Source organism: Heliangelus exortis, chromosome Z (assembly GCF_036169615.1).
Source record: "Heliangelus exortis chromosome Z, bHelExo1.hap1, whole genome shotgun sequence".
Classification (NCBI taxonomy): domain Eukaryota; kingdom Metazoa; phylum Chordata; class Aves; order Apodiformes; family Trochilidae; genus Heliangelus; species Heliangelus exortis.
Genome location: NC_092454.1, coordinates 51,195,538 through 51,208,205, shown reverse-complemented (window position 1 = coordinate 51,208,205; position 12,668 = coordinate 51,195,538). Strand labels below are relative to the sequence as shown.

At 40.3% G+C, this 12,668-nt stretch overlaps 1 protein-coding gene across 4 annotated transcripts; it reads left to right on the top strand.

Moving 5' to 3' along the window:
- Positions 1–2,542: 2,542 nt before the first annotated feature.
- On the top strand, positions 2,543–12,332 carry MTX3 (metaxin 3). Of its 4 annotated transcripts, none has more exons than XM_071730398.1 (9): positions 2,543–2,691; positions 3,297–3,363; positions 4,809–4,885; positions 6,526–6,618; positions 7,728–7,910; positions 8,053–8,129; positions 8,905–9,062; positions 9,470–9,558; positions 10,819–12,332. In XM_071730398.1, exons 1-9 carry the CDS (start codon positions 2,611–2,613, stop codon positions 10,927–10,929), a joined length of 936 nt encoding a protein of 311 aa, XP_071586499.1. In that variant the 5' UTR covers positions 2,543–2,610; the 3' UTR covers positions 10,930–12,332. The 4 variants fall into 4 exon arrangements, with proteins under 4 accessions (XP_071586499.1, XP_071586498.1, XP_071586501.1 ...); XM_071730397.1 differs by having other exon boundaries at positions 10,793–12,332; XM_071730400.1 differs by lacking the exon at positions 9,470–9,558 and having other exon boundaries at positions 2,544–2,691.
- The last annotated feature ends 336 nt before the right edge of the window (positions 12,333–12,668 follow it).

Below are 12,668 nucleotides of genomic sequence, written 5' to 3'. Positions count from 1 at the left end.
CTGAGAGTGGGGATTCTTGCACTGATGCTGATGGAACCTATGGCAGGGCCATCTTGTTTGTAGCATTTGGTACTCGTTAGCATCAGATCTGTACAAGTCATGTTCTGTTCTTGCTCTACATCTTCTTATTCTCATGCTTATTCACCAAGACTGAACAAAAACAACTTTTGGCAAACAGAGCATGCTGCACAATATAAAATAAATGAAGGGAACTGGTTCACAATGTATATAAGCAGAAGCTTAAGTCCATGTTTAGAGGACCTTAGCCAGTACATATAAAGGTTACTGCAATTTTTCCATTTTTCATTTCTACACTCAGTTTCATTATTGGTTTATGTTGCAGATAGAAGGGGATTTTTTGTGCTGAAGCACACCTTCTTTAAGGGACTTTCAAAAATTACAATGTTCATCTGCTGTCTGGAACTATTTGACATTCTGATTGTCATTTTCAATAAAAACAATGGACTATTAGATACTGCGTTTTCAGTCCTGTGTGTTCTCTGAAGTACAAACTCCAGCTTAACTTTCTGGAAGTTAATATCTTGGATAAGAATCAAAAAGTGGTTATTTATTGGATATTTTGTTTTCAAGAAACTTTCATAAAGCAAATAGCATTTTGTAAGGAAGTTTCTTACAGAAATATATTACTGTATTTTTTTATACAGCGTCTGCAACTAAACCTCAGCCGTTAAAATATTTTTCCTGAATACTTTATATAAATCAATAAACTTCCAAGCATACATAATGCAAAGAAGCTGCCAATATTGTAGATTTTGCTTTAGAGAAGTTTCCATGACTTGTTCGAATTCTGAGTAGTGGAAGTAGAAAGAAATCCCTTCTGCTTAATTCAGTTTTCATATTTTGCTCTTAATAAGCATTAGGAGATTCACTGTTTTTATGGAATTACACGAGTGATTAAAAATCAGGATTCATGGGCAATTATGATAAAGAAGGCTTAACACAAGTGAAATTTCAACTCTACTATACATCCATCCGTATTTATGTTGACAGTTCTGGGTTTGATCCTGCCACATTTTCATGAAAAATTTGTATAATGTTTCAAACACAGGTGTCAGAAGAAGTTTAGTTTTTTCAAAAACACAAAACAAGCCCTACATTTTCGAGTCAAGGCGTATCTCCATTCTCCATGCACCTATTTGCCTTTCATTTGCACTAATAGGAATTCCACTCAGGCAACCAAGAGGAAAAAGTTCCTGAAGAGCTTTTGGTTGGGGGAGGGAAGATGCAGATTGCCTTTTTTTTTCCATCTTTGCTCTGGACGCCACAACAACCCAGAGATTAATTGAGCCCCAAGGCATGCAAAGAACGTTTACTCTCCTGTTTACATCCTAAGCCTTTTTGAAGCCTGCCTTGAGAAGAGTCATAAGCTAGCTCATCCTATTTACAGAAGCATATATGTGGGATATGAGGGATCACAGCTGTTCAGAGCCACCCTTGCCCCCAGAGCTTGCACCTCTCAGCCAGGCAGTCATACAGTGAACAGGCCAAAGCGAAGTACCTGGGCAGGCTGGTTAGGAGTTAGCTGGTCCCTGTAGGGAGGAAAAGAGAACAAAGTTATCCTTAAGGAACTCCTTAAAGACGTTAGGGACCTCTCTACTGCGAGAAAAGTAACGCTGCCTTTTTTTGTTTGTTTGTTTCTTGTTTTGTTTTCCCCCCTCCCACTGTTCACATTGGCAGTGGTGTTTTTTTTTTTTCCCCCGAGGAATGGATACATGTTTCTTCTCCCATGTTCTTAATTCAGTTCCTCAGAATGACCTCGGGTCTCTGCTGTAGAATTTTATCACAATACTTTCTGCGACAAAGTTCTCGCAGATCTCAAACCATGGATCTGGAGGGGGGCAGGGAGGACACATGGAGTTTTGCTCTTCTTCGCCTCATCTTTTTATGCCCAGAAGAGCGGGATGAGGGTGGTCAGCTCAAGGTTTTCTTCAGTCAGTGTGCGTTATTTTTTCCCTTGTGTGGGACGGATGGAAACATTTGACTTACTATTTAGATGTTGCTGTGGCATGCCTGCACGAACGCTGAGAACAGCTGACAACTTGGTGCTTTTAAAGGTGCACAGTGAGAGCCCACACTGAATGGGTTATCATTATAACCTGGTTAAAACTGGTACCATATGATCAGAGTTCCTTATTTTTAAAACCAAATTGCTGATGACTGCCCTTCCCATCTGAAAGACTTTTTTTTTTTCTCCCGTGGGAGGTCACAGCATGGAGTGTAACAGAGCCAGAGAGCTGGGGTTCGGCGATGCGGCAGGTTCAGCCCAACCTATTTCAGGCGCAGAACGACGGCGCTTCTTGGGTGGCAGCGGCTCCTCACAGCACAAAGGCTCCGGAGCCGCCAAACCCCTCACCTCAGCGGCAACTCCGGCGGCTTCCCCACACTACCCCCTCCCTGGGGCCGTCTCAGCTGCGCTGATCGAGGGAGGTTAGGACACTTTCCCCAAAGTGCCCAGCGAACCGCGGCCCCTCAGGTGCGGACACCCTGCCACCACCTTCTCCCGCCCCCAGGCGCGGCCGGGGCCCTCGGGCGCCGCCATGCGAAGGCAGCAGCGCCGCGTTTGTCAGTCCGGCGCGGACGGCGGACAAGATGGCGGCTCCCATGGAGCTGAGCTGCTGGGGAGGCGACTGGGGGCTGCCGTCCCTGCACCCGGAGTCTTTAACCGTCATGGTAACAGCCGGCGGCCGCCACCCGCCCCGGGAGGAACGGAGGGAGGGAAGAAGAGAGGGACGGCGCTCCGGGACTCGCCTGCCTTGCGGCACGGCTGTCCGCGGGGCTCTTCCCCCCGGGCAGAGGCGGCGCCGCCGAGGAGCGCGCCCGCCCCCGTCACCCTGAGGCCGAACCGGCGCCGGGTGAGGGGAGCGCAGCTGCCGCGGGGCGCTGCGGGGGGTGGGAGGCGGCGGCTGCGGCTGGGGCAGCGGCGTGGCCTGGCGGGGCAGCAGGGTGGCCTCGGGGCCCTTTCCCCGTAAGGAGCCACCGCGGCGCCGACCTCTGCGTCCCTCCCCCGCTGAGCCTGCGGGTATGGCTGCTGCCCTTGGGGAGGGCGTTGTGGCTTCCCGGGACGGCCTGGCCTGGGCCTCAAAGAGCGGCGTTTCCTAGAAAGGCTTTAGGGCACCGAAGACCGGCTAAAGGCAAATGCGCCGATACCGGCGCATTTGCCTTTAGCCGGTCTTCGGTGCCCAAAGCTGTTTAAAATAGTGCTGCCTTACACTTTTCTTACACATAGCGATTGAATTTCTTTCCCCCCCCCCCGCTTCCCTGCGTCTTTATTACAGGCTTATGCCAAATTTTCTGGTGCTCCCCTGACTGTGAACACTGTAAACTCTTGGAGAGCTCCAAAAGGTACCTCCTCTGCGTTGTTTTTTTTTTTTTTTTTTGTTCTTATTTCGGTCGTAGGCAGGTTATAAACACGGGTTCTAGTTTCTGCATTTTTTTTTTTTTTTTTTTTTCCCCGAGTTTGCTTAGATTTTGTGTAGCCCAGTCAAGGCTACCTGCTTTTGTGATACATTTATAGATGACTTTTTGCAAACAAGTGCGATGAATTTGCGGGAACAAAATAATGAAAGACAAATAACAGGCCTCAAACAAGGCTTTATTAAAATGTCTAGAGGTGAAGCAGTAGACAGCAGAGCAGTGGTGCAAAGTACATACCTCTTTCTGTCAGTGTGAATTGTTGGTGCTCTGAGGGCAAGTTTTTGAGCTCTTTACGCATTTGTTATTACAGTTGGTAGACTTGTGTATGGAAATAACCTTCTTTAATTATACATAATGTAATGTGCTGGTACGGTTGGAAGTGGAATGTGAGCCTCACAAAGTATAGCTTGCAGCAGCTGGGATGTTTAGCACCCTGGTGCATAAGAGAGGTTGAGTGGGAAAGGGTGACTGAACAACCTAGTTGGCAGGGAAGTTGAAAGCAAGGTATCAGAGAGGACTCCTTCATGTTGGATACTTCTGCTCATTGCTCTCCTGCTTACTCAGCACTTAAGTTACCATCTTGTTGTATTCCAGAGAGGTAAAGTTGCCGCAGGCTTAAAGTTATTTATGGGAGCCACTTCCTCAGTTTAGACATCACTGTAGTCATGCAGAAGTTGCATCTCTGACTCCCTTTTCAGTGTGTTTGCTTTCTGTTAGCAGAACATGTCAAGAACTATCTGGATATACTTCCCAAAGTTCAGTGGCTTTTTTCATAGCCAAAATACATAAAATCCATTTAAAAAATTCTAATTGTAAGTTAATAATTAATTCTTTAATTGATTTTTTAATAATATGTCACAGTACAGTCATGTTAGGCTCATTGTGGCAGATAATGTTGTGTATGTGCTGTAAGATAGCCCCTGTTAGCGGATTTTACAGTCTGCAGTCTTTGATCCTGTACTCTGATGAGTGAAGGCTGACAGTAAACTTCTGACAGAATATTGTTTGATTCTGGAATATTTTGAGAGAGCAGTTGAACTGAGTTGGAATTTTTGTCTTACCATGAAGATCTGAAATCCAGACAAGCAGAGTGGTTCTCAAAGTATCAGATATCTAGCAAAAGACATTGGCTTCACTCTGATTTGATCTGGGACCTTTTTAATGCATTGTTATTAATGAAGGCCACAATGCATGATATCTATTTATGACCCTGGTGGAACTCCCCTGATACGCAAAGCTTGATTTATGCATACATGTTAGGAAGATCTAAGCATCCAATGGAGAAGAGGAAAATGATGAAGCGACTGATTGCTTTCTAGTTGTGCTAGAACTTACCTGTATAAATTGTTGAGTCTGTTCTTAATGCCTTCCAGGAGATGTACCAGTATTGGTATCAGAAGACATTGTTATTTCTCAGCCAGCAAAAATACTAAACTTCTTAAGAAAACAGGTATGTAGGTCTCTTAAAATATTTATTTTCTCTGCCTTGTAGTGACTCCACATGTCCCCTGTGTGCATCAACACAGGCTTCTGAAAACCTGGAACTCAGTTCAGACCCAGTGCTTTCCTGATTTTATCATTCATGTGTGAAGATTTAAAATGGTGGATAACCTTGCTGCTTGAAAGTTTGATTGATAGTCACGTGAAATATATAAAAATACACATGAGAAAATTGTACATTGAAAAGGGAACAAACTGGCCTTAATTGAGAAGTTACTCGGTGAGCACCCTGCTCCTAATTATGCCACTTTTAATGTCATTTTGGCTTTGCAGACCTAGCATATCATGGTTTGGGAAATGGAGTTTTAACCGCTTGGATGCGTAACTGTCTGCCAGTGCTTTGTTTTTTGTTTTTGAAGCATAGTACATAGCACTTTTTTTTTTTTTTTTCTAATCTACATAGTTTTTCCATATCTTGTAGCTTAAAAATGTCTTGCAGGTATTTCTTGATGCATGTCATGTTATTGTGTAGTCAACTCTTTGTGGCCTTTTGCTCATGTCTCAATGTTCTGTTCATGAAGAATAAAACTATATGATTTCTTCTTTTCACGAAGTATAAAAATGTCAAATAAAGCACGGCATAATCTTTTTATTTCTTAAGATGGTCCTCCAGCCCACTATTCTGCTTTTACATTAGATACTTAGTTCCTGCCTAGTTATAAGAATATTATCTGATGAGTATCATGTTAGTGGCACTTTAAATCATTGGGGAGAGAAAAAATCTGAAAACTCCATTTCAGATGAGATTTTAGACAGTTGTTTTAAAATTCAGAAGTTTCATAGCCATTTGAATACTAAAGATTCCTCATGCTGGGGAAAAAAAGTTCAAGTTATAACTGAGTTGTAGTGTAACAATATAACCTGAGTTAAAGTATAACAATAATATACTTGCTTTTCAGATAACTAATAATAAGGGTCAGCACTGACTCTGTGTTTCTAAACTGATGAAGTGAATCTCCTGAAAAAAATCTGCCCTGAAAAAAACTTACCAACCCTTTTTATGTGCCTTAAAAGGATCTTGTGAAAGAATGAGAAGTTCAGGCAGCTGTTGCAGCATTGATTTAGCTGTGCCTTTCGTCCTTTATATTGTTACCATCCAGTTTCTAAACTTCTAGAATGATAATTAAAAGCAAAGGATAGGAATGCTTGCCTTTTTTTATGCTTATAGCAGCTGAGTGCCAGGTGCTTTTTCAAAAATACAGATGGGGGCTTGCCAGAGGTTTACTACAGCCCTCAGTACTGAAAAAGTACCTCTGTGTCACTGGACAGTTGCTTGGAATGTAATGGAAAGGAGACACGAGTTATTTTGAGAATAAGAGCACCCAAAAATCTAAGTATGGGAACGTGGGAAAGGAATTTGCAAGAAGGTTTGACGTAGCTGTCTGGAAGAAGTAAAAAAGTTGTAATGAGCACATGCTTTCTGTCCAACAAAATGTTGCTATATTTACCAAATTGATAGCTTTGAAGCAATCAATTGAATAAATTTTGAGTTGATAGTTTGAAGCAACTTTGGGTGGCATTGATCATCTTTTTGGAAAGTTTGGTGTAACACTATTTATAGCATGTGTTGTTTTTGTTTTTAATTTGTAGAAGTATAATGCTGATTACCAATTGTCTGCAAAACAAGGAGCTGATACACTGGCATATATTGCACTGCTTGAAGAGAAACTGCTTCCAGCTCTAGTAAGTATCTGGAAATACTTTATAGTGGTCTGAATGTTTGGAATTGAATGCTACAAGAGGTGCCTAATGTGAGAGACAGAAAGTCTCTCAACTATGGTTTTGACTGGAATGTATTTGCTTTGTTACTTCACTTTTGGAAATACTTCCTAGAAACTTTTGTGAAGGGAAGAAGTGTGTGTTTGTTGGGTGTGAAGTAATAACAATGAATTTATGAAAGATGTTTAAAACCTATTAATGTTTTTTCTTTAGATACTTTTTGGGAAACATTATCACAAAACCGGCTTATTTTGACCTTTTTTGTTCCATTTAATTATTTTGAAAAAGCTATGGGTAAAATGTGTATTGTGTGATATGGGGCGTGAAAGCCTTTTGAACTGTTCAGTTAGAACTTTTGGGAAGTTAAGATACCCATCAATAGTTTCATTCTTCAGTTCTAAATAAAACCTGGCCACGTGCCCTTACCGATTTAGAATATACATCAGGGTTGTAAAAATTCCCAGACAATGGATCTCTTTAATGACCTTGGCTTCAGTTTGTACAGGAAAAAAAAGCTCTGACTGGAAGATACCATAGGGTAGCTGCTTCAGCTGACCCACAGGGTTTCAAATTCATAATTTCATACTATCTTTTATTTTAAGATTTATATAACATAAAACTCCCAAATCCTAAGAAGTTTGAACCTGAGACTGTATGTCTGCAGATCTTTTGGTAATATATTTTCTGTATACAGTGTGTGGGTACAAGTGTGTGTAAGTATGTAAACATACACCAATATGAGTGTGTATGTAATTTTATGCATGTGCATTTAGATTTCTGTAATTTCTTTGTGGTTTTTCTTAGGTGGAAGGTAGCTGTTTCCTTAATTTTGTCGTGCTATACTCAAAGGATTAGTGTAATATGTATTAATTAAATATATATATATACTATGTATATATATCCTAATATATATATATAGTTTATCAGCATTAAGATAATCCTTCATGGAGCCTGATTGCTTAAATCACAGTAATTCCCGATGCTTCTACTTCTCTGACAGGGATATTATACATCAAACTTTTAAGATATGTCTAGTATTCAGACTAGTAATATTCTTCCTTATTTTGATCCAGCTGCACACTTTCTGGGTTGAGGCTGAAAATTACTGCAGTGTGACAAAGCCATGGTTTGCCTCAAGAATTCCCTTCCCGCTGAGTTTGTATCTGCCTGGAAAGATGTCCAGGGAAGCTCTGAACAGGATCTTGCTGACCCGGGGAGGGCCTCCACTCTACAGTCTCACTGAAGTGGAAGCACAGGTGAGTATTGTGTGCTGAAGATTTTGTGAGTTGGTGATGTCAAAGACAAAAACTGGAACAGTCTAGCATGTTGTCAAATGATGAACAGTGCTTACTACCCTTTCTACACGTAGGGTTCTTAGACAGTCTTGTGTCTTTTCAGATATACAGGGATGCCAAGGAGTGCCTAAATCTCCTGTCGAAGAGATTGGGAACATCTCAGTTTTTCTTTGGAGATGTGTGAGTGTGATTTATTTGGGTTTTTTAATTTTTTTCCCCCAATGACCAGTAAAACAGGTATCACGTTACTCTTTGTGCTAAGTAGATCTTTGCACTAAAGCAATGTGGCATCTTCCTTATTTTTCCATAGAGAAGCAGATGCTGCCTACAATGGCTAGGAAAACTTGAGATGCTTGATGAGTTAGTGTAGCACTGCACTAAAGAATGCTTTTCTAACCACTGAATGTCACCTGTTTGCTTGTATGAAGAAAAAAAATGCTTTAAGCCTGAGGTGTTACCGCAGCCTTCACGGGAGGGCAGAGGTCTGGGAACACTCCTCTTCCCGTGGTGAAGAACATGAATATGGCAGAGCAGGGAGAACATATTGTCAGCAACACAGTGTCTACAGGTCTTAAAAAGGATGATCTCTTCCTCTAGCCACTAGAGTTGGACTGCTTCATGAGAGAGGATCCTGCCCACCTGGCCTACAGGTTCACTGTTATGGTGCCAGAGATGTGTTTTAGAGCAGGTTGCTCATCAGCATATGTGACAGCATGACTGGATTTAAATGCTGAATTTACTCTTTGGGCTTGCCAGCATGTCTGTGGTTCAGAGGTGCTGGAGTAAGTTAATAGTTTGTAGAAAGCATTTACTGGGTTGATATGAAAAGATGGAAGCCAGAAGAGCTCACTAGGCTCTGTCTTGATTTGTGTGTAACATACACAGAAAAAGGCTATGTTGTAAAGCTGTTAATGTCTTCATTTTGGGATTTTGTTTTGGTTTTGTCACTCTTCAGGCCTACGACCTTGGATGCCTTTGTGTTTGGTTTCCTTGCACCAATTTATAAAGTGTGCTTCCCCAGAGTACAATTACAAGAGCATTTGAAACAGCTTTCCAATCTGTGTCGCTTCTGTGATGATATTTTAACTTGCTACTTCAGGTTAACTGTCTCAGGTAAGCTGTGTTTCTTTACCCCTTTTTGGCATGTATAGTCTTGTTTGGATTATGGCTCCAGGTCTGCAAACTGAGGCAGAATTAGATTTTATGTAGTTTATGCTGGAACTCCTGTGGAGAAATGAGGTAGAGAAACTTGCAAAGTTGTGCAGAAAGACTGAAAATTAAAAGCAAGGCCTAATACTCAGTATTAGATGATCAAACATTGGCAAAATGCACCTGTTTCTGTGCTGTGGCTTGTGTTTAGTGCTTCTGTTTTTCTCACATGGAATGGCTTTTCCCCTGCTATTCTTCTCAGGTTAAAATTACTGCATGAACTTTCTCTCCAATGTGAATTTAATTTTTGAGGATTTAAAAGCCTTTATAAATTCCTTTTCACTCTTCATCTTTCTGCCTTCACTCTCTAGGCCACTCTCCGGCTGGACAGGATACAGCAGATGCTAATCTGCAGAAACTCACACAGCTTGTAAATAAGGAATCCAACTTGATTGAAAAGGTTACTTTTGCTTCAGTCTCTCATTTTCCTCCTTCACTGCAGTTCATTCACAGATATTCTTGTATGGCAACTGCAACTGTACAGTGGACATTTCATTTTAATTGCCTTTATTTATTGAGTTACTTAATGGAAAAAAATTGTCATTTTTAAAGGAGAAATTAACAAGCCTTGTATTTAAAGAATGCTCTTCTTGCTCCCACTTGAATGCTGTTGTTACTAACCTACAGCCACACTTTCTCCTGCTTGTTCTGTGTCTAGCTTTTATTTCTTTATATTCTTTGTTTCCAAGGGTGTCACTCAGAACCTATCAAAATCTATTCAACTTAGTTGAAAATTGCATGAGAAGAATGTCTTCTAATGCAGAGAGAACACTTTACCTAGAAAAACAGAAGGCACCTCTTCCTAAAAAAAGATTGGTGTATGAAATAGGTCTTTAATAGATCTTTAATTATGACCAGTTTCTGTAGCATTAGGTATTGATCATAGCTCCTCTTCATGACACAGGGGTGTGGCTGTGGAAATTTTAAGGAATGGTTTACAAAAAACATTTGTCAGGTGTTACTTATTTAAAGCTGATCCTACCTTGAAGAAGTGGAGTGGGCTAGACAGCCTCTGGAGATCTTCCCTGTGGCTGTCTTTTGTGATTCTAGTTACTCTGTAGTAAATAAACTCTTTTGGTACCACATTATGCACAGGGCATTAGATTAATTTCCCGTGAAAATGTGAAGTCTTTATATTTGGAGATTAATTTTAGCCTGTCTTTGAAAAAGTCTTATCACACATTCTTCAATAAATACTTCTCGAAATGTGTAACTCATCTAAATTCACTCAACACCTGAAGAATGTTTTTGAGAAAGATTTCTTCTAGGAAGGTGCTGATCATGCAAAAGCATCCATTTGTGTTAGTGGTTTTGACTTTCAGTCTGCTTTCTAGCAGTGCTTGGCTGTTGTGCAAAATTGGAACTTTGACCTCTGAGAAGTTAGCAGTGTTGCTTTCTTCAGTAACCGTAAGGAAATTATTTGAGCAGAAGCACACACATTTATTTGTCTGAGGTTTGATGCACCATATGCTAATTGAATTAATAGCCAGTGTAACACAAGCAGATATTTGGGAGCAGAAAGCAACCAAGGCATCAGCTTGGCTGGGCCTGAATTAAGAGGGTAACAAAATACCCCAGACCAGTATAAATGACAAATAGACTAATCATATAATCTGCATTCTGCTGCTTGCCAGATCCGGCTCTCATTGTTTCTCTGCAGATGGATGACAACCTTCGTAAGAGTCCTCAGCACCCCCCTCGGAAGCTATCAACGCTCAAGCTGGCTGCAGGTGGAGAAGAAAGCAGTCCCTTGAATCGTTTGTCACCTTGATAGCTTTTGTTGCCCATACACGTGTTTGCCTTCAGCTCTTCTGGGCGTCACAGTACATTTTTTCACATGAATGTCATTTTGCAAGAGAAGAGCCCGCTAATGCCTACGAGTAAGGAAGAAATAACACGCTACAGTCGCCTACCTACCTGTTCTTTTAACAAATTGCATAGTTCAGACTGACCACACACTGAGCTGGGGCTAAAGTAAACAAGACGCTTGTTGCTGCAGATGTTAAAATGATTTGTACAGCATAGTTCTGCCTCTAGCCTAGCAAAAATGTTGACCAAAAGTTAAGTTTCCACTTCTGGAATGTTCACCGCTATTTTATTGTGTGGCTTTTGATTTTATTGTAATCATGTTACTTACTATATGTGAGTGGATAGATGGGTATATTCTTTGTATCTGTCAATTACAAAGTTCAGTTGCAAAATGGGTGAAAAGACAGGAAAATATGAAATGGCAGCTGAGAAATGAAAAGCAGTGTGAGGAAGTTAAGTATTTACTGTTGTATTTTAATGAACACTTCTAAGTCTTTTTTTTTTAAGGTTGTTTTTATTTTTGAAAGCTTATCATGTTATACTTAGAGGCAGATTGCTGAAGTGTGTGTGCTGTGAGGAGTACAATGATACACAATACTGTCATTTCACAGGTACTTGGTATTAGTCCAGTGTGAAACAGGCTTAACCAGTGCACCTGTGCCAAAATGGGGATACATAATTTTAATTTTACTGTATGTAGGGGATGACTGTTCTGTTTTTTTGCTTTTTCTTGCCAAATCCAAATCTTCTTCCATTCAGCTACTAGTCACATTTGAGATATGTAGATAAGTTATTTCCTATTTATACAGACAAGACTGTAGATTGTATACATATTGTACTTTCAGACTCAATATGTAAGGAATGTAACATTAGCATTTCTTAATTATAATTGAAATGTTTGATTTCTAATGAGCACTTTAAAATAATGTTTAAGCTTCACGCTCTCATTGTTGATTTGTTTCAGTGATCTGAAATTAATCTAGCTCATATTCATGATAATTGTATAGCCTGACAGTCCACTACTTGTAAAAGTAAGTAAAATGTCTAAAATTTTTACTGCCTGTGAGGTTTAAATGAGATGAAGCCACATGGCTTTTCAAAGTCTTTAATTTATAAACATGGCTAAATATATGAAGATTATGCCTTAGTTTGCTGCTTTTGTGAACATGTACACTCAGTCATAAAATCTCTTTGTAAAAAGGCCATTGTTCCAAGATTAAAATTTTGGATTTTTAGTGGAGTTTTGGTAGGGTTTTCTATGGAAATTATGTCAGGTTTTTGAACATTTTTATTTTTCCATGTGAGAAGGTTTATCTTGTGCATAAAAAAGTCAAAATAAAAACTGCTGACTTGTAGACCAAGAAATTGGAATGAGTTAGCATGTATGTGAGGTCAGATTTTATATTTTATTGCATCTCTTCAGTACCAGTCCTTTCTTACAGCACAACAGCTTTTGGGAGAGGAAAATGGGGAAGCAGAGATTTTTTAATCTTATTAAACTTGAGGTTTGGGCTGTGTGTCAGCAAAATTTTGACAAACAAATGCCCAAGTATAGCATTTGGATAGCAAAGGACAACAGGGATAGAGACTATAGCAGACATTGCCTGTAGTAGTGCTCACCGTCCCATACAGCCAGTGACGTGGCACAGGTGTGCCCTTTCTGTTTTCACTTTTTATCCAAGGTGAAATAAAAACCAAACA